The 21984-nt window shown below is 37.7% G+C and overlaps 5 protein-coding genes across 5 annotated transcripts in view; 1 reads left to right on the top strand and 4 right to left on the bottom strand.

The window, feature by feature from the left end:
* The window catches only part of RO3G_11738 (uncharacterized protein), a gene marked incomplete at both ends in the record, with an annotated part of 1501 nt that extends 288 nt beyond the window's left edge, over window positions 1–1213 (bottom strand). The window contains 6 exons of the mRNA XM_067666322.1: window positions 46–79; window positions 238–338; window positions 396–429; window positions 628–755; window positions 813–1022; window positions 1199–1213. Of these exons, the coding sequence (XP_067522423.1) occupies window positions 46–79; window positions 238–338; window positions 396–429; window positions 628–755; window positions 813–1022; window positions 1199–1213 (522 nt within the window). The remainder of the gene's footprint in view (window positions 1–45; window positions 80–237; window positions 339–395; window positions 430–627; window positions 756–812; window positions 1023–1198) is intronic.
* Window positions 1214–4847: 3634 nt separating this feature from the next.
* RO3G_11739 (uncharacterized protein) lies at window positions 4848–5676 on the bottom strand (the record flags this gene model as incomplete). Its single annotated transcript, XM_067666323.1, has 3 exons — window positions 4848–5380; window positions 5428–5614; window positions 5659–5676. 3 exons carry the CDS (start codon window positions 5674–5676, stop codon window positions 4848–4850), a joined length of 738 nt encoding a protein of 245 aa, XP_067522424.1.
* A 1212-nt stretch (window positions 5677–6888) lies between these two features.
* RO3G_11740 (uncharacterized protein) lies at window positions 6889–11044 on the bottom strand (the record flags this gene model as incomplete). Its single annotated transcript, XM_067666324.1, has 3 exons — window positions 6889–10251; window positions 10298–10592; window positions 10644–11044. 3 exons carry the CDS (start codon window positions 11042–11044, stop codon window positions 6889–6891), a joined length of 4059 nt encoding a protein of 1352 aa, XP_067522425.1.
* Window positions 11045–12942: 1898 nt separating this feature from the next.
* Window positions 12943–13236, bottom strand: RO3G_11741 (uncharacterized protein; the record flags this gene model as incomplete). The annotated part of the gene is made up of 1 exon (XM_067666325.1): window positions 12943–13236. One exon carries the CDS (start codon window positions 13234–13236, stop codon window positions 12943–12945), a length of 294 nt encoding a protein of 97 aa, XP_067522426.1.
* A 5142-nt stretch (window positions 13237–18378) lies between these two features.
* On the top strand, window positions 18379–20546 carry RO3G_11742 (uncharacterized protein; the record flags this gene model as incomplete). The annotated part of the gene is made up of 3 exons (XM_067666326.1): window positions 18379–20260; window positions 20315–20451; window positions 20499–20546. 3 exons carry the CDS (start codon window positions 18379–18381, stop codon window positions 20544–20546), a joined length of 2067 nt encoding a protein of 688 aa, XP_067522427.1.
* Between the last annotated feature and the right edge of the window lie 1438 nt (window positions 20547–21984).

Here is a 21984-nt window from a genome sequence, read left to right on the forward strand (position 1 = left end):
TAGGGTTAATTTTGTTTGTAGCCATATACTCGTATATAAACTTACCAAGCGAATGTAAATTTCAGTGTTGTAAAGAGAACTTCAAAGGTATCAGCCCAGGGTTTGATCATTATGTATGCTTCAGACGGTGTTGGCTTCGAGAGAGTAAATATTGAGCTATGTTTGACCATCTTATCAATACTAATGGGTAGGTTGTGAATCATTCAAGTGATAGTTTTTGAGATAATATAAACTTACATGACACTGATCAGTTCATATCCCGTTTTTTCATTGAATTTTGATGCCTTTCTTTGATAGTTCTTTGAATTCCAATAACGCTCTTCGGCATTACGAGAGTTCTATAATAGCATTTGTTATACATTTAATACAACTAAATGGTTGTGCTCGATACATACCTTGAATATTTTGTTGATTTTCCGCAATGCCAACCTGGATTCACTCAAATAATTATTGGTTGGAGATGTGGAGAGTAAAGCTTTAATTTGGTTCCAGTCTTCTTTAGAAAACAATAAACGCTGATTTGTTAAACTGCCACGTGTTAAGTCAAGTATGCAATTGAGACCATAGCTTTATCAAAAAAAGAATTAGCATTATTTTTGGCGGTTGAAGTCAATTGTCTATGCTTACTGCACGAGCGCGATATCGGATAGGCTTAACGAATTGTAGTTAATGTGCTTTATCATTTCTGCGCGCTTGATAATAGTTCCGACCGACAAATAATTGTTGTTTACTTTAGTATTGTCTTTACCAACATACTATAAAAATGTCAAAATTTTAATTTGCATTGAAAAATAATATTTTTGATGTGTTACCTGATCGATTTCTTCTAACTTTTTATTGACTAGTTCTGTAGATTGTTCTGCAGTGATGGAAGGAGGATATGAAGAAGAGGACGCGACTGAACTGAGACTTGTTGCCTTCTTTTTGTTTGCCTGTTCAAAAAAGTTTGCAGTTGTAAGATTTAAAAATGTTGCTTCTTGAAAACCTTTATTTTCTAAGCTTTGCAAGTATTTACTTTCATCCTAAACAAAGCATATACAAAAAAGATTAATGAGTAAGTAATAGTGGAGAAACGTTAGTAAATTGAAGAATACCTCTTTGTTCATTTGTTTGAATTTGTAGAAAAAAGGATTGAAAGTTATTTTTTGAAAGTTGATTCTTGAGACACAGTGGGTAATTACACAGACACCTCCTTTACCCCTTTATTTGGCATACTTATTTATTATTTTTAATTACTACGCGAATATCTATTTCAAATGTACACTTAGTACCCGTTTTTCTATACAAGTTTTTTTTTTTTTTTTTTTTTTTTTTTTTCAAGAGGATTCACTGAATTAGACTGACGCATTCTGTTTTTCAGATCGCTATAAACGCTCAAGCAAAGCGTAAAAAACGGCCAATCTAGCTAAATATAAAGAAAATAACTGTGTATATAAAATAATAGAGCTTTTCCTTTCTCTTTCATCAGCTTGAGTTAGCCCTTACTGCTAACAGAAGATTACTATAGACATTAAGAAGTGTATTCCTTCAAGTTTGCAGCCCATGCCCGTCGATTGTGTATGAACAAGATAGATCTGTGTGATATGCCAAGTTCCGTCTAGTTGTTTAAATCTTTTCATGTAGGCTTAATAGAACTCAAGATATGCTGCAAGTACAGTAAGAGCATTTTCCCCTGAACGATTTGTTTTCTATGATCTTGCTTTTATGCAAGTAAAGAGCGATTTTGCCGATTCGAATCGTCAAATATGGCTCAAAAGTCGCTTTCCTTTTTTTGTTGACCTTCAAACATTCTTTAGAGTTCATTTGTCCTTTTTCATTTTATTCTTTCATTTTTTCATAACAAACTGTATGTCACATTTCATTCTAAATGCTGTATTTTGAGCAATGATCACTTTAAAAGAGAGGTGACTTGTATGGTGTGATAAGTAGGTAAAAACAAATACAATGATAGCATTTCCAACTTTTGTTTTATTACAACTTCAACTCGAGTTGACACACGATCAACAGTTAACAATAGATATTCTTGCTCAACATCTCTTAGTTCTGATTCTTTCTCACAGTTCATGGCCATCACTTGTTCTTTTTCATATAAAGCTAGTAGGAATTTGAATGCTTCCACACGATCGATTGAGTTCTGGCCTGGCTGCTGAGAGGCTCAAGGAAGCACTAGGTAGTTTGGTTTCCTTTCTTGAAATAAGCTATGATTGCTTGGATAGTATGCTAAAGACCATTATTGTACTAAAGGACGAGCTCACCCCTCTTCCGATTGCTAGTGATCAAGACCGCTGTCAAGTTCAACCTTTAGGATATGACCATCATCCGGCGCAGTCATTCTGCCATGGTACATTTGGGTGAATGTGTCCATTCGTATGAGACATCAGGACAAGCCCCACGCTATACCATTTCTGCTTCTGTGACTACAGTTGAAATGACATGTGCTTCCAGACAGATACCAATAGAATTCGACTCTACCAAAGTCTTTCCTTTACCGTTGATTTTCAACGCTTTCGAAAAAGTTTCAATCGTCCCAGGGTCAAGAGCCCAAATCAATGATGTCTTTGCTGACAAAAGAGGTGCATTTTGTTTTGACCGAGATTTGGGAGAGGGGGGGTCCTCGAAGACGTTCAGAGAAGGATTGTCATCCAGCTTGGATTGGTGATCCTGACATCGTCAAAGGCCTCAGCATTTGACTTTTTTGCCTGGTGATGATCATTCACTCTTTATGGAAATTCGATCGGGGTGCGCGCCATCCGGACGTTGTCTCCCAACGTCATCAGGTCTTTGGATATGCCACTTTCTGCGATATGGATGAACAGCGACTTTAGAATGAAGGAACCAGCGATCTCTTCATACGACCGATTTGCCTTTATTAAAATCACTCTCCAATTGATTTGAGTGACTTGATTGGAACAAGTGATTTTTGACTAAAGGTGGGTTAAATGAAAAGGAACGAATTGTGTTACACAGAACAGCGTGTGCTTTCATACTATCGGTGAGTGACAGTCTCCAGTTGGACAAGTCCATCATGGAATGCTCACTCCAAACAAAGAGAGAACACTGAAATGATTAAAGTAAACTTGTAATGAGTGATGACACACTAAAACACTTTTGCAGCAGACCCTGTTCTATGGATGACATCAATTCATCACAGGAGCACTTGCATCCCTATCCAATCGACGGCACCTTTTAGCCATGGAAATACAGTTTATCCAACCGGTAAGGCCTTATCTTGACGAATTTCGCAAACAGATCTATTCAGCCCCTCCCAGATGACGCCATCCTCTAAAGTCAGTGAGAGAGAATGTTGTTCATGCTTTGTAAATCATTTGACCACTGATGCACAGCATGATGAAAGCAGTCAACGGATAAATGTTGATCAACTGAATGGAATAGCATTGTGCTTCATGCATGAAACTTGACTTTTTTTTTTTAAAAAGAATGATTTCGAGAGGTCGCAGACAAGTATGGGTCCGATGATGACCAAAGATGCCACTGTCAAAATGACTCACAAGTTGACAGGGATTTTGAAAGGTAATGTTGGCCTTGTCATCAAAGAGCTTGGCATGATAAGACTACCCTCCTTGCTTCTTTTTGAAATACAGGTGGTTATGGAATATAAAAGAGCCACTAAAGGTCTACCATGCCTATCGAAACAAATGAAATAGTTGGTCACTTGATTTACTTGATATTGAACTATGTCAAGAAAGACGAGATAGAAGGCTCCTAGTCCATCCTATTCATTCAGTTTCCTTTCTTCTTTTTGAATCATAAAGAGTGATCGGGTACCAGACATCATGTTGAGAATGAGTAATGAGTTTGTTTTGTTGATGATACAAAAGATGGACAAAGAAGAAGGACTTTGAATGATTAGAAAAGAATAAATTCAGTGTACAACACACACATGGCAAATGACAAATGGGTAAAACCGAGATGGACGACAATCAAGTGATGGGAAAAAGAGTGATTTTGGGGGGGGGGGAATCCCAAGCACAGCGATCCTATCATGACGGAAAAAGCAAGTTATTTCTTGAAGCAAAGGATGATTGAACGTGCCCAGGGGCATCCCATGAGCAAATCTCAGGCTACCCAGGTCAAGTCGTACCATCGTTCAAGACAATCCACCGGCATGCACTTGATTGGCTCTCGGTTGCTCATGTTGCACTGTATGCCATGATGAAGCTCAGAAAAGTCGTTTGTCTAATGACCTGGATACATCAATAGCCATTAGACTCACCAATCATTCACAACCTAAGCTGATCGTTTTTTATTAAGAAATCATCGTTTGAAGTGATATCGATCAAGGTGTTGATGATTGGATCACAAGTACATGTTATTTAAAATTCTAGAATACATTCTTTTTCAATAGGTCACTGCTTTATGAAATGAGAATACAATCGACTATGAATGTGTACACCCCTTTTTTGATTCCCAGTTGAACTCTTTGTGCTCTGATGACAAAACTCCAGTACGCACAGACCTAAACTTTGTTTTTGATTCTTTATTGAATATAAATATTGAATGATCTTGATGTCAAAGCAGACGATGCAAGGGAAAGTGGTACATCATTTCGTCACTCATTCAGTAAGACAAATAAAAAGTCATCATGCTGTCCTACCGTATCACAAAAAACCAACTTTTTATAGTGAGAAAGGGGATGTGTGTTAATGAAAAGGATAGGGGGGGAGGATGATGGTCATACAATAAAAAAAAAAACGTTTATGATTACATAAGTTCATGTAGATGCTAAATAATAAAAATGAGAGAGGAAATAAAAGATTACATATATAATACGAATAATAAAATAACAAGAAAACGAAAGAGAAGGAAGGGGAATAGGATACATCAGATTATCGCATAGACACTGAATAGTCTTTGATTGAATTCAAATTGTGTATCATAAAACGCTCTTTGATAGGATGAAGCACGGTGGAAGGTGGATAAGAATAGAAATCAGGTCGATGACGTCTTTCGATCCATTCAGGATAAGCCATCATTTGAGCACATAAATTTTCAGATTCCAACATGGGTTGCAAGATACGTCGTCTGGCATTAATAAACCAGTTGCTGATCTGATTGACAGTGAGACCGGTCTGCTGAGCGAGATCGATCTTTTCCTTTTCGGCTGGATAAGGATGCTTTTTGTGTTGAATTAACCAGGTGCGTAAGAATTCGGTGACCTCCTTGGGAAGATTACCTCTTCTTCTTCTTTTGTGTGATTTTTCAAGTGGCGTAGGATACACTCCTGATGATTCATGTGATCGAGTTGTGTTCAGGTTAAGTGGATGTTGCTGATGGACATCCAGGGTGGCTATACTATCACTTGAAGTCGAACTGGAGGAAGAGGAGGAGATTGTGCTTGTGCTTGGAGATACTTTGATTTCTAATGTCACTTTAATATTTTATTTGTGTCACCCCTTTTTATCTTACCTGCTTCTTCACTGACTAAGCCCTCGATCCAGAACTGAGCATTATGTAACAACATCTCACTCGTCCTTTCCAAATGACGGTCAATTGCTGAACGATTTTCTTTTCTGTTGGCATTCAAATTCAAAGAGAGTGCTTTGGATGGTTTGTCGTGATATAAAATCAGTGGACAAAATGAACGAGTCTTTGTCTATGAAAATATTAGTAAATTGAATCCTGATTGTTCTTTATTACATTAAATTGAGTGGACATGGTTTAAAAAAGAAAAAAAGAAAAAAAGAAAGGGTTGAATTTGAAGGGCTAAATTTATAAGTTCCACCTGATGTAGTACACACACCTCTCTCTTTTTAAGGTAGTACAACCATCGAATTCAAACTGCTACTCATTACTTTTCTAGGATAGATTACCGAATAAGGAAATCAGGGCGACAGTAGGGGCTTTGCTTCATTCGATTTGTATCAGAAACTGTTTCATCCCTTCATTTGCAACCATTAGGAGATTCACCGTGAGACTCTTTCCCCCTTTTTTAACTCTCTTCTCCTTCTTTTCTCATCTTTTTTCTCGATTAAAAAGAAAAGCTTCTGAAAAATACAAAATAGAATGTGGAATTAAAAAAACAAGTTTTCCTTTCTTTCGGATCCCCCCGTAAACTATTTACGCCAATGATTTTCTTTGGTTTGATTCTTTCTACTCGATCACTGATTAGGAAACTTTTGCTTAAATCATTTATTGCCTCCCCCTTTTTTTTTTATTTTCAACAAAGCACAGACCACCCCCACTGACATACAATAAACAAATGTCCTTTACATCCTTGCTGTTCCCATTCAACTCGTTCCACTTTTTGTCATTCAGATTGAAATAAAACATGTTTTTTCTTGACACACTTTATTGTCAATTAAAAAAAAAAGGAGGGAAAAAAAAAAAAAAAAGAGAAAAAGAGAGAGAGAGAGCATCGTACAAAGAAGAAGAAATAAAAAAAAAATGCATCATTCATTCTCTTTTTTCCCCTCTTTTCCTTTTTTTCCCTTTCCCTTCCCCCCCTCCTTTTTTTTAAAAAGAAATAATCTCGCATTCTTTTCTTGTGATTCAAGGCGATTTTCTTTTTTTTAAAAAAGGAGAAAGAGATGCATTAGAGAACTTTCTAAATTAAAATGATTCCAAAGTCTCCGTAACCCAGTGAAATGGGTTACACAGTATTTGCATACATCATGTGTGTGTGATGAACTAGGATCTTTTCTTTTCATGTCAATTTCAAGGGAAAATAAAAGATGGCATCCTTTTTTACTCCCCAACCAAAGTGAGGGTCATCAGGTGAATATGATTTTTATTTGCAAAATAATAAATAGAGCCACGTGGTAAACATTCTACTATTTTAGAAAAGTGCACATGAAGATGTCAATATACAGTCGATTCACTGAAGTGGTTGGCAGTGACGATGAAAAAAAAAAGGGGGGGGGGTATGGATTAAAAGCACATGAAAGCTTTCTTACTCTTCAAAACCTCTTCCAGCTGCTTTTCTAATTTTAAATTCATTCTTTCTGCTCTTTCCAATCTCTCTTGTCCCAATCTCAACCTTGATTCGTATTCTTCCTCTCGCTTCATCCTCAACTCTTCTTCACTTTTTAGTCTCAGTTCTTCTAATCCTTTCATCTTTTCCCTTTCTTCATTCAATTTCTCATTTTCTCTTTTCAACTTTATCAGCTCATCTCTCGCACTGTCCACTGTCTTTTCGGCTTTTATCTTTTTAATTTCAGTCACCAAGTCATCATCCTCTGCTGTCACTAGACCCAGTGAACGCTTGATCTCTTTGATCAGGGATTGATATCGAACGCAGTTATCCTCACTTGAATCAAGTGCTGAAATCAGCTCTTCTTGTTCTTGTCTCATCCGATTGATTTCCTTTTCGAGCTCTTCAGAAAGACTGCTGTATTCTGCATTTTCATCTGCCATTTTCATCATCTGTTTTTCCAATTGTTGAATTCTGTCTTCATAAACAAAGTCAATACTACCATTGCTTTTGGATTTCAAAAGTTCAGACTGTAACTTCTTCAACATCTTTTCTGCTTCTTCTCTTCCTCTCCTCTCCTTTTCTAATCTTTCCTTGCTTTCTCTTTCCTCTCTCTTTTCTTCCAATCCTCTTGCTTCCAATCGATCCATCTTTTCTTGTTGATCTGCCACTGTACGCTGAAGATCATCCTCTTTTGATCTCAAACGATCCATCCTTGACTTCATCTCTTCTTTTTCTCTCTTCAACCTTTCACATTCTTCATCCATCGCCTGCTGTATCTCTTCGTCTTCCTCTCTCTGTCGTCTCAATCTCTCATTCTCCAACATCATCTCCTTTATCTTCTCTCGCACTCTTTCACTGTCCTCTTCAGCCAATTGCTTCCTTAGACCATCCAACAAGGCCCGTTCGTTTTCAGAGGAGGCTCGGACAGAGTTCCAGTTGGATTCCATCTGCTTCATTTCATCTTTCAATCGATCGTATTCTGTCTCTAATTGACCATGACCTTCCTCTCTCACCCTCAACTCTCTTTCCAGTCTCTTCATCTCCTTTTCCAATCCATCCGTCTTTTCCTCTAGCTCCAACAGCCTCTTTTCTTTTTCCTCTGATCCCTTCAATCGCTCCAAAAGGCCTTCATACGCTCGCTCGAGCTCTCTCCTTTGCTCTTCATCCTCTCTCGTCTTGTCCTTGAACTGAGCCGAAAGTACCTCTTTTTCATGCGTCACCTGTTCAAGCTCCTCCTGAAGTCGATCGATCTTTTGCTGTAAATCATGCTCGATCGCCTGGATCTTTTCTGCCGATTGGTGTCGCTGACGGACTTCAGACTGCTCGAGATCCTCGTGCGCTCTCTTGAGTTCTGTGAGTGTAGCAAGGGATTCGGCTAGCTGCCCTTGACAGCTTTTGAGAGACCCTTCCGATGCCTCAAGTCGTCTTTCCAACTCGGCCCTTTCTTCTTCTCTTCCCAATCGATCTCGCCATCGGCCCATCTCCTCCTCTCTCTCCGTCAGATCCTCTGTCATTGCCTGAATCTGGCGCTCGAGGGATTCGATGGTTTCCTTGGCTTGGTTCTCTGCAGTCACCCGTCGCTCGGTCTCGAAATCCAATCGTTTCTGGGTCGTCTCCAACTCTTGCTGGACAAGCAGGACGGCCGCTCCTAGCTCTTTCTCTTGAAGTCCCAACTGCTCTTGCAATCGTGTGATCTGGCTCAGGTATTCTTGCTTTTCTTGCACTTCCTTTGCAATCGAAATCTCCTTACTTAAATCCAGTGTCACGTCCTCTTCATGCGTGGTAGAAGAGGACCGACTGGCATCCATAAAATCAAGCTGTTCCAACGCTTCATGGTATCTCTGAAGGACCTCATCCAGTTCCTTCAGTGTCTCTTGATGTTCCATCTGAAGTCTGTCCAGCGTTCTCTCCAGTCGCTCCGCTCGGTCGGATTCCTCCTTCAGTTTGGCCTCTGCCTGCACCAAGGAAAAGGCAGCAGCAGACGATCCCGTCTCTTTTTCATCCGCAAGCTTTGTCTGGTGACCACTCGAGCTCGTCAGACTCGGTTGACGCCTGGGTCGATCCGGTGGGGTCCCTGTGGATCTGACCGGATCCGATCCCTCCTCCGATTTCCTTTCGAGCTCTTGCCACCGTTCGATCTCTTGCTTGAGCAAATCACGTTCCTTTTCAACCATCGCCAGTTTATCATGGACCTGATCGAGCTCTTTGACCATCAGTCTCTCGTTTGCATTGGAGGATGCTTGGGCCTTCAATCTCTTTAACAATTCCAGGTTCGTACGTTCTTTGGCCTCCACCTTGGCCTCCAACTCTTCAATGTACTTTTGCATCTTCTTGTTCTCTGCCTCGCCTAGAGCCAATCGCTGCTCCAGGTCATGAATGTAGTGTTCTGCCTTTTCGTCCGTCTCCTTCAGCTTGGTGATCCTGGCCCTCAGGTCATTCAGCATCTCTTGATCTCTGGAGGTTTCCTTTGCGGACGCCATGAGTTTTGTCTCCAATTCGAGAATATAACTCTCGTTGCTCTGTTCGCGTTCCAAGACCTTGGTCAACCTCGACTTCAGGTCCTCCACGGTCTGTTCCTGAGATTTCACCACGCCTTCCAGACGCTGAATCTTGGCCAACTGCTCCTCAAAGCCAATGTCCGAATAGCTCAGGGCTGCTTTGGTGAGCGCCAGTTGGGATTCAAGATTGGAGATGCTCTTTTCGTATTCTTCAATCACAGGTTCGACCAGATGTTGAAAATCCACCTTCTTTTTCGAGGGTTCCAGCATGCGCATCTGCTGCAGTTCCTTTTCCACCACCCGATTCCGTTCTCGGGTCACCGTCGCCTCCCCATCGAGTTCTTCCACCTGGCGTTGCAGGTCGGCGATCAGCAGACGCTGTTCGAGCTGGCTGTCTTCGTCACTGTCCTCATCCATCTTGACGGCCTTGACGGATTTGAGGTACCTGAGTTCATGCTTCAGTTTGCCGATCAACGATCGAAGCAATTCGACATTCTCCGTCGTCATCCACTCTTCCACCTCGTTCTTTTCCGATCGGTTCTTGATGCTCCGAGCTCGATTGGCATACTGAAGCGTGTTCAGCGTCTCGGCCAGGTTGTATTCCGCCGGACTCACACAGGCAATCATCAGCGTCGTCGCGTTCCCTCCCAGTGAATCTTGAAGCAATCGGGTCAGCTTGGAGTCGCGATAGGGAATATGCATCTTCTTTTTGGAAGCATCACTGGCCAAGGCAGAGATGACGTTACCCAAAGCAAGTAAACCAGCATTGATATTGATCCCTTCCTTCCGTCGGTCTCCTTCTGCTGCTGTACGTTTCAACTAGATAAAATGAGTTGAATGCATCAGATTCGATAAGTTCCCTTACTCTTTCACTTCCTGCTAAATCCACAAAATGAAATTTAGAAACCGTAATCATCCACTCACCCCCTTCTGATGAGGATGGCTGCTGCTGCTGTGGTTTGGGTGTATGTGAGGATCGAGTCCGGTTAGAGAGTGAACTGGCCGGTCGACTGCTGCTGCTCGTCGATCGTTTCGGTTCACTCCCAGACATCAGCTTTTCCTGTCGAAGGGTGACGGAAAAGATGGCATGGGATCTGGAGGATTTCTCGTTCATGTCTGTCGCACCGGTCGCTCTGTTCTGGGTGCCTTGGTCGAGATAACTATTGGACGAGTGGTTATGTTTTTGATGCCCTCTCAACCGATTGACTTACTATAAAACGTCCTCGGCGCTTTGAACCTGAACCTCTTTGACACCTGTCCAATAGATATTTCCCTTGGTGTCCTCACGGATCGTGATCGGTGGCGATTCTTCAGGAGGTGCTGAGTTTAATAAATCATGGAGCTCTTCGTTGTAGATCTCGATAAAAGAGACGGTGACGGTATGTTTATGGGTCGGTCGACTGTTGTAAGGTTGAGAAAGGAACGCATGGTTGACAGAGGATCGACTGCTGGTTTTCGGTCGACTGGTGGATGAAGAGGATGAGACGGAAAGGGCGGGTGAAGAAGGGCGTGTGGTATCCTGATGGTTATTCTGTAAAAGGTCGAAAAGTAAAGACATTGAGCGAGGCACGATACCTTGGTCTTGTGAGTGATGAATGGCTGCTGTACCCATTGTGTAGGTCTTTCCGGAAGATGTTTGTCCCTAAAGAACTCAATGTGAATCGTTTGTGGCTGTATGGATAAAGTCATCATTTACATAGGCAAGAATAGTAATATTGTATCCTTCAATGAACTTTCTAATCATATTATCTCCAACTGCTTTAAATATATCTTCTTGTGTGCTTGTTGTTCCAAAGACATGATCAAATGTAAAATATTTATTTTGTGATACAACCTGAACTGTCTTGTCTTGAGCTTTTAATACATCGTCATTAGCAAGATTAGCAAATCTCGGTTGTGCTCTATCTCGGTCTGTTAAGGGTCGAATACGAAGTGCTACGTTTTTTAAAGTTAAACTGAAGCACATGCAAATAATAACAATTATAAAAAAAACTTGCCTACTTGCACTGATGTCGTTTGACCTTCTTTGGTCATATTTTCTTATTTTTTAAACACAAGAAAAAAAAAATCCGGATATTTTTTTCCCTTTTTTTTTTTTCTTTTTTGTCAAATCGTTTAAAAAGAACAAAAAAAAATAAAGAAAAAACAAAAAAAAAAAAAAAAAGAGTGAAAAGCACGTTTTTTTTGGGAAAGAGAATTAAGGGGCGAAAATAAAAAGACGTTACACTGAAACAAACTGAGATTGAATAAATATATTATTTGTCGCCATACTTGGTGTTTTGCCTCAATGATGAAGCATAAAAAAGTGTTTTAAGCAGAATAGTTAATCAATTAGAGTTAATTGAAGATGAATACACAAACAATGTAAATCTGTTTACTTCTTTAAACAAGACATGATTTGTAAACTGTTTCAAATAAACCACATGTTTATTTATACAACCAAAAAAAAAAATCAGATGTCCTTGGCTTGAAATAGTCTGTGTAAATGTCAGGAGGGAGAGATGATGTAAGAATTTGTACGAATATTGTATACGTTTGACTTGAAAAAGAATTTTACGACTTTCCTTATTTGTTTCATGCGCAATTATTTTCACACAAAAAGAATATCAACCACCCTTTGTATTTGATTGACTATAAAGATTAAACTATTTGCTGATTTAAGATACAATCATTTACACAGATTTAGATGACACATGAGGTTAAATAAGGAGGTGTTGTCAACCTCTTCTTTCCCTTACTTCTTACTCCTTTCATTCTATTCTGCATCTCCTCTTTACCTGTTCAATTGATTCTTTTCCTTCATTTCCTTTTTACTGTAGTTGAAGATAATACTTTTGGACTATGTAAACAAGATGATGGAGACAACAATCAATGATCAAACGCATTCAATCTTGATAGAAATCTATTTTCTATACAAACCAATGGATTCTGAGGCAAAACGGGTACTGTTTCACTCTACATCATTTGACTTGTCCTATTCAAATACAAAGTAAGCTTGAGGATTAATAAGAAACTCTCAATAATAACTCACACCGAACACGACCATGTCATTTAAAATGCGCTTTGACAAAGGTGTGAAAACTCAAAAACAAGACCTGAATGAAACCTGATATACACTGCATAAAGAAAGTTGGGGTAATTATGCATTTCAACTATGCAGCATGATCACAATAATCATAAAAGATGACATGAGCTCAAAGAACGTGAGATGAGCTATTCAAGTCAAACTTATTTACAGTGAGAAAAAAAAAAAAAAAAAAAGTACGTTTATAGTAGGAAATGGAAAACAATAAGTATTTTTAGGTTTATCTTGAAAATCATGTTTAAACAAGTTATCCTATTTTGTTATTAAAAGCAGTAATGATTTATTTTTAAAGACATGGTGTCTAGCATAAATATTTTTTTTTTCAATTATAGACAATAAAAGGTGAATGCAGTCTTAGGTTGTATGATACATAATATATAAAGAAAAGAAAGTATTGATTGCACTCTTTGAGAAGTACAAGAGATTTAGATTGTTGTGGTTGGGAATATGTAGTGGGTTTGTGATAACTGCATCATGGCAACTACAGCATCTTGTTCATGCGTTGTCTTTGTTCTTTTAAATGTACCTTGAAGTGGTGGTAACCTTAGTGCAGGTTCATCAAATAAAGAAGAATAAAGAGGTGGTTGATGGCAATCGTAACTATCTTTTTCCAAGGTTGAAGTTGAAAGTGAAGGTAAGACGGTATGAAGACAAGGTAGTGACGGGCTCACCATGATCGGGCTTTCTTCAGCACTGCTGTGTGTATCATGACTTGTCATGCTATTCCTTCTTTCGGTGCAGATGTTATTCAAGGATAGTGTAACAGAGTGATTCGTTTGCTTTCTCTTTCGAAGATTTGCTCTATCATAATAAATGAAAGGGTTGTTATTAGTTCAAGCAGATGTCAATATCACAAAAGACTCACGTTGATTGACTATGATTATCCTTGCGAATCTTGATACGTGCACCCTGATCAGAAAATGATTTTGAAAGAAAAGTAGAATCCAAAGTACCAGGAAAGTTTTTGATAGGGTAAACAGTAAAAGGATGGCTAAATACGGAAGAAAGACAGACTGCGCCAGTTCTGTGGGAAGAAAGTTAGGACAGATTTTTAGGGTTTCAATGTAAAGTGTTACTCTGTAATTTGAAATAAAGAAAACTTGAGTCTGTATTTCCCTTCAATCTTTACCGAAAGGTCACCAAAAATAAAGAAGGCATTACCTAACCAAAGACGAATAAGAACACTTTGTGCAACAATATAGTGGCTTTGTTCTTACTTTGATCATCAATATCACTCAATCTGTACATGGAGGATACAGTCTGTCCGGACAGAGCGTTATGAGTTGGTGTATAAATCTCTTCATCGTCGGTTGGATGACATAAATTGCTGCACATAAAAAAATAGGAGCTTTGGTAAAATGCGCTATATAAAATTCATTTGATCAGATAACTCGAGAAAAAAAAAATTTTTTTTATAAAAGCCTACTCTGTTTCTTGTAAAGAAGAATTTGCTAAATTTATTTGAATGATAGGTGCAGGCTCAATAGGCTTACGCTCTAATAAGGTGATTGTTGAGTATGAAACAATAGGAAAATATCAGTTTACCTCTCTCACTGTTTGTGCTTAAACGTGCTTGGACAGGCTGCTGACGAATGTTCAGAATGTATTGACTATGAAATGGTACAGATTTGTTTAATTATATTCCAATTTTAGTTCAAAATTGATGTACCTTGGGCTAGATGCAGTTTGAGAACAAGAAGGCAAATAGCAAAATTTGGTTAATCTAGTCATTCAGTATTCTATTCTGGAAAGAAAGAAAAGAAAAAGAGAAAAGGAAGGAAAGGAAAAATAATGTAACACGAAATGAAAGATCTGATAATTTCAAATGATCTGATTCCAATCATTACAATCGTCGTATTTTCATCGTCCGATTTCATTCAACACACCAAAAAATGGCACTGGCAATTTCTGTCATCGATTTTCAGACTCTAAACATCACAGACAATCTTCACTTAGTGCTTTGTTTTCATGAGCTCACAAAGAATAATGAAGCAGAGAACAATGTAAGCCACTAGATAGCTCAATGGAATTATTCATCTCTACTAGGGTCCTTACTGGGGTTGAATTTACATGCTAATCAAATGTTTTTTCCCGAGGCTCAGTTACCGAGTTAAGAATGATTAAAGAAAATTTAGGTTGATCCTTCTCTGAAACTTGTAAAATATGGAACGAATTAGATCTACTTTATTTTTTTTCTTTGTTTATCTTCCTTAAACATGTCCTGAAATGGGTTTACTGCCACTTTATTTGAGACTTCACAAATTCGAGTTCGATCTGCCAAAATTTGTTGACATAATTTCTCTATTTTATCTACTGCACACAATGATCAGATAAGCTCACAGCGCAGGACCTTTTTCCCGAATGGCTTATTTCTCTTGCTTAAAAACAATCTCATGAATGACATACGCCACTAACGGCACCAATTAGCGTCTTAATATTAAATATAAAAGATGAAAGCAAATGTTTCTCGATGTAGACTATATTAAACATGGAAGAATAGTGATAAGAACCATTAGGAATTGAAAACCAAAAAGTATATGATCCTGAAACAATGTAGGTATATGAGGATAACACACAGGAAGAATAAGACAGAACCGCATTACTTGAATATCAGATTACTTAACAAAATAAAGGCATTCATTATAATAGTAATGTCAGACGTTGTCTCTTCGTATTCATCGTAAAGATCTGGTTCATTCATCTCGTATTCAAAGTTTGTTGTTTGTGGGTTAAAAAGTGACTTTCCCAATTTATTTCTGAGCTCTTTTCATCTTACTCCTGAGCTATTCTTATTTTATCCCTAGCGCTTTCTCAAATTTAATAAGAGCATCTTCTCAATTCTGACTTTTCTCATTTTACTTTCGGTTTCTTCTCAAATTTGCTGAAAAATACAATATCGTAGTAAGAGAGCTATGAAACATGGTCAAAATGTCAGCCTGTAGTGATGAGCGGCCTTATCTCTTCAAGGCCTGCGCATGTAGACATAGTATTATTTCAAAAATATGCATCAATTATTAAACTTTACATAAAAAGTATTAGGAATATACAATTGCAGAAGATGCCCATCATATTCCAAAAGAATCCATAAAGATGTTTGAGTAAAAGAAAAATATAGAAGGATTTTATTCCGATTGCCAAATGATTTCACTTTTTTATAGTTGCAATGGAATTAACATGGTTTGGCTAATTGAATTAAAACGATATATTTTTTCATATATATAAAGTGTTTATGATATTTTGTTCAACTATATATTATGTAATAAAATGTGTTGAACTTACTACTGTTGCCTGAATACAACATCTTCCAAAGAGAGAAGCACATAGTTACCATCATTTCCTTCAGCCATTTTCTTTTTAATTTTAGCATAGATGGTATCTATGACACTTAATTTTCGTTCTTGTTCCTAACTCAACATACTGGATGTGGTATTTGAGCCAATGGTATTTGCATTTGTTTCAGGAGAGTGATCTTGATGAAGTACGTTGGGTAACTTTGGTTTAGCAAGAAATAAAATATCTTCTTCTACTACACATTGTATAGTCAATTGAATCATTTCAAAGTTCCAAATCATCATTCTTTATATAAAAGTAAATTAATCCCATACTCTACTTACCACTAATGACATTACTGTAGCAAAGTATTAAATAATAGCAGCACCGCTGTTATCTGAACTTAGAATAGTAACTTTTTCAAACAAATGTACTAAATATTCCATGTATGGGGTTTTGACTTTATAAGCTCTATTCGAGAAATACGACAAGGCAAGGAGCGCAATATTACAATAAAATCAACATGTGAAGGGAGAATTTTCCAACAATCAAGTATCTCTTCTTTCAATTGATTAGCTTTACATTTGTCTCTTTTTTTTTCGTTTATTATCATGGAAAAAGGCAAGTGGGCTTATCTTTGGTAATAAAAAAAGCATCTTTATTACCCAATAACTATAATGAATCATATCATAATCAATTAGAGTCATATTACTTTGGACACACTAGAGATACTCGTATGGATAAAGCGATCAATATCCTTCCACGATTTATATCATTGGCTATCGACAAGGTGCTGTGCGTGCAAAAAAAAAAAAAAAAAAAAAAAAAAAAAAAAAAAAAAAAAAAAAAAAAAAAAAAAGAAGAAGAAAAGAAGAAAAGAAGAAAAGAGCAGATAACATTGAAGTTAATAAATCAATTTGTATTGTTACTGAAAGCATAGATAATCTAAGTTGTTTAATTCTTTGAAGACAAATTTCAAGTATTTCTTTTAAGTAGTCTGTTAGATGTAGATCCTTTTATGACTTCACTCTCACTTATACTGCCACTTGTCAGAATAACGATCTTTCTGGTTATTTATTCCTTGTCCCAAGCATCCTGACCGCTCCCTTTTGAAGAAACATGCTATCTAATGTCTCGACATGCATCGAAGATCACGAATGACGACTGTTACTGAATATCCTTTGTCTTTTCTTTTGAACTTATTACCCATTCGCAAACCATGCTCCTTTCACTCCGTTTCCTCTTGGTTTCTGCGCTGGCCCATCATATGTTTGACTCCCTTTGAGCTCGATCACCTTCATAATCGAAAATCGCCTCTCTCATCTCCACTCTTTCCCGGAAAACAAGTCTTTGATTGGTTACTTCAGAATTCACACTGATGCCTACGATATGTCTTTCACTTCTTACTCGTTTACTCTCCTTTTACTTTTTTCGTCCTTGGCCCCAAAGGATGTTTTTTTGATCTGACTTGGGTGATTAAGGTGTATTAAAGATACCGTGCGCTTACTTGAGTCTTATTTAATCCGGTTTAAATAGAGTATATATATGAAAATACCATTTTACCCAACTCGACCACTCATAGACAAAATTAAAGACACAGTCTTTTTTCATATAGGGGTTTAAGGCTAAGACCAAGCTTTATTAACAAATAATTAAACCTGTTTAACTGTCAATTGGAGTCTGCAAAAGCATTAATTAACATTATTAATTCGGTGTATGTATATATATATATATGCGTATGTGAGATTTTTTAAGCAAGCATATCCTTTACAGATCTACGTTTTTGAACGATCACCGATTATTAAATATGACATAATTATTTATCATAAATGTCTTAAAAAGGTAGCATGAATTCATACTTGCAAAAATACACATACATTTCTCAAACTTCCATTGGTTTCTTTTATTTAGCTTCCATTATTTAATCCTAGTCAATTTAGTAGTGTTCTGTCATTTTAAAGACCCTTTTTTCTCTATTGTCCGCAATCAAAAATCATGCGCATAAATTAATTAACTTGCTCATGAAACTAAACCAATTTCCACATGAAAAGGATCTACATATCCCTGTTATTATTAAATTAGGCTTGTTCCTCTTTTTCTTTCCTTACTTTTTTACTTTTCTTACTTTTTTACTTTTTTATCAACTATCAATAATGAAAAACTGGAATCCTGATTTTAATACAATACAAAATACACCGTAAATGATTAAGTAAAAAAAAATAGAATTAAAAACATACACTCACCTTGTTTCTCTATTCTTCTTATACAAAAGCATCGAGCAGCGATCTTCCTCTATTGATCGTGGTGGAGTACCTGCAGAAGCTCAACGGATAGGAACGAAATTGGACCCTTCAAGCAACATACAAAGCTCTGAAGTAGGATGGAGTCCAGTATCTCGAAAACAAGATGATTCTGTACCCAAGAAAGTCCACGGATTTGACATGTTTCATCTAAACGCCGAAAAACACGAACGATCTATGAATAAAGACACAAAAAGAAATACATTTGGACCCAATTCTAGAATAGATGATATGCAAATAACCAATAGTACAAAGGGATCAGAATCATCTACCCCGCTCAGCTCTGTAGATATGCGTCGTCAGTCTGCTCCACATGCTGAACCTCTTCAGTTCTTTGAAGATCCAAATGCGCTCGATACCGAAAATAATCCTTCAAGGTCGGCATTGGATAAAGGTGATTTTCATCATGGAGCAACCTCCAATTTACTCTCATATGCTGGTGACCGCACCAGACGCTCATCAGCTCCAAACAGAGATCAAAAAGGTGTTTCAATACCTTCCCACAGACGCTCCTCTGCTCTTTCTGGTCCTGACAGTTTTCTTCGTCAAGAAGAATCAGCTCCAGGTAATGGTCCTGTATCGCCAAGGGATAATAAGTCTTATATTCCATCAGAGGCAGACAATCAAGCATCTGATCGTGAGCCAATTGGCTCTATGGACGACAATAAAGAAATGCAACAATTTGCAGGCAGTAGGCTAACGCCTGTTCAAGAAAGCAAAGAATTTATCCAAGATCAACAATCAGAAAAGGACGTTGACAAGAATAAAGAAAGTAGTTATTCAAAGTTGGCTACCGGTGCTGTTGCAAGCGTCGCTGCTACCGCCACCGCTGCTGCTTCCGTTCTTTTTGGTAGCAGCCATGGTAACGATAAAGACAAGACGAATGAACCCACACAAGATTCTGACTCGAAGCCTGCTGGCTTTAGACAAAACAAGATGTCCTCTGTTGATGATCAGCTGACTGTCAATAAAGAATGCACTTCTTGTGGGCGTATAAAGGATCCTGTGAATGATGATCAAAAGCTCTGCTCACAATGTCAAAAAAGTTCAGAGCATACACCAAAGGAATCCAAACTAGACTCGACTGGCCTCACAGATACTTCTGCCGCTGTCAAATCCATGCCTGGAACAGCAAGCGCCGAGTCAGTATCAGCTGATAGATCTGCGAGATCTGTACCTGCTGGCATAGAAAACAACAAGCTGCGTAATGAGTGGATCGGATTGGACAGTGGAATTCCCCAGATTGATGGTGTCCTGGTGGCTGACAAAAACTGCTATGGCATAAACAAGGCTGTGGATGACGAAAGCAGGCGAGCTCAGAGTAAACCTGCGATTGTTGAGAATAAAAACGAAAGTTTCAGTAGTACTCGTGCGATTAATGGAGAAACTAGCTCTGAAGAGGGTGAGATTAAGCAAACTCCTGAACCTGTTATCCAAAGAAAGATGGAAACTACACCTGAAAAACAAAGACGAAGAAGTAGCTTTGCGTCGGGTTTCAAATCAAAGGCAGCAGCTGGTGGTGCTGCTGTTACGTCAGCCTTTCGTCGGTTTAGTCATGGCTCACTACCTTCTCCTGGTAATCAACAGCGTCGCATATCAGATGCTGAGGCTTACAAACGACAGCAGTCGGGAGTAACCGGATTCAAGAAGGATCAACAAAGATCAGAGTACAATCATATTACAAACCCTAGTGGAGTTACTGCTGAGCCTCAACATAAGATTCCTGATCACAACATAGCCCCTGATTTTGCTGATCGCCAGGATCCATCCTATGGTCAGCACAACCTGTATAGCAGCGGTCATGACGAACCCTACCATAACATCGGTGGCATATCTTATCAGACATCGGGTAATATGCCTTATGATAACAAGGACGTAGGCAATAATAACCGGCTCACTACAGACATGTACCATCACACTGAAACACCTAGTTCATTTGATCATGCATCAGGCATAGCAACCGATGAATCGATGAGCAGCCAGCAAAAGAACGATTTGGTTAGTAGTAAAGTGATTAATGCAGGCCCTGATTACAATCCAATATCTTTATCTGCCGATAACGCTGCCAATTTACCAAGCAATAGGGATAATACAATGGGTACTGTGGACAACCATGCATTCGGAAATCGTAAAAGTGCTCAGGTGCCAACCAATGATGCTGTCCATCCCACAGGTAATAATGATTATTTTCACAACAGATTTTGCATATTTAACCATGATTTATTAGATGACATGGGTCAAAATTATTTAGGAATTCATGGTATAGAATCCCTGAGGCCTGAAGGAACAGCAGAAAACCAAGACAAGTTTATGAAGGAAAATGAAAATAACACGAGAAGGAAATCCAGAAAAGGATCTATTCAGGTAAAAATAAATATTGATATAGGGTTCCAAGCTAATCTATAATACAGAAAGTATTCGATAAATTATTCCACAAGAATTCATCTAAAGGTGCTTAATAAAATATATATATTCTACTATTTCCAATCTGCTCGTTTTATATAAACAAGCTTGATTTCAGAGTGGCCTTATTAAGAGGCTCAACAACATGATCTTTTGAACCTTTTTTCTTTTTTCCTCTCTCTCTCAAAAGCCATGTCTGTATGGCGACTGTTTCTTTTATTGGCTTTGCTCAGCATGTTCAGTGCCTAGCTTTGTAAAGTTTCAAAAGCGAGAGTACAAAATTTTTATAGTTTCTGTTCAAGCTTCTAAAAAAAGAAATAGATGTCTCTTAAATAATCCCAAATACGACCCGAGTTTGTAAAACGTAAATTATTTGTGGTCCCCTTTATCAAATCATCAAGTAAGGGGAGAAGGAGGGTAAGCCCGTGGCATTGCTTTTTCCTTTTTGCTACTCCTTCTTACTATCAGGCTACGTCACTTTTAGTTTACAGAAACAGGACATTGACCGATAGATTATTTCAATAAGTTTTACTGTCAACACCCTTCAGAACAAAAAGAAATTAAAACATAGAATGAAAAGCATAAGACCAAAACATCTATTTTTATTCAGTAAAAAGTAAGGTATAAATGAAGAAAATAATAGAAAAAATATACAGAAAGTAGAAAATTTATGTACTATAATAGAAGGGATCATACAAGAAGCTTCTGAAAAAGAAAATACAAGTGTACACTAAAAAGTACTATAGCAAAGAATAAAATAAAAGCCCCAGGGCGGAAAAACCAAGCTGAGCACCATATAAAATGTATAAATAAATAGAAAAGAAATAATCATGACGTCTTTCTTGTTGTGGCAGTTGTCGTCATTCATGCATATAAAGGGCAATCTGACGATACATGCTTTGTTGAACCACAAAAATAACATATCTTTTCTCCTTTGGATGATGACAACTGTTGATTCTTGTAATTGTAAAAGCTTATTTTCTGAAGAAATTCAACCATATTCCAATTGGCATAAAATTTGTGTATTAAAAAAAAATTAAAAAAAAAGAAGAGGAAAGAAAAGGAGAAGATTGGGTTTTTTTTTTTTTTTTTCCCGTCTTCAGTACGAGACCCTTTTATAAGGAATGGCCGGGTATGTGTAACAGACATGAAAGACCTTTTTTGTTATGTTCGAGATCAATGAAAGATAATTTCTTGTTACACACGGAACTTCTCTGAATGTGTGCAATGTGAGAGGATGAGGTTTTTTTTTTTTTTTTTTTTTTTTTTTGAAAAATCAAACAAAAATCACATCAAGAGCTTTAGAATATTTCAATCTATTAATCTCGATCCTATCTTAATATATTCGATGCATAATTCATTGTTAAAAGGAACTTGCTGCATAAATATGAACTTTCTCCTTTTTTTTGATATTTTATATATTTTTTTTTTCCTTTTAAAATAAAGATGAGACATGATTAAAGTATCAATGATACTGCAAATATTATGCTTGCT

Source organism: Rhizopus delemar, genomic scaffold (genome assembly GCF_000149305.1).
Source record: "Rhizopus delemar RA 99-880 supercont3.9 genomic scaffold, whole genome shotgun sequence".
Taxonomy (NCBI): Eukaryota; Fungi; Mucoromycota; class Mucoromycetes; order Mucorales; family Rhizopodaceae; genus Rhizopus; species Rhizopus delemar.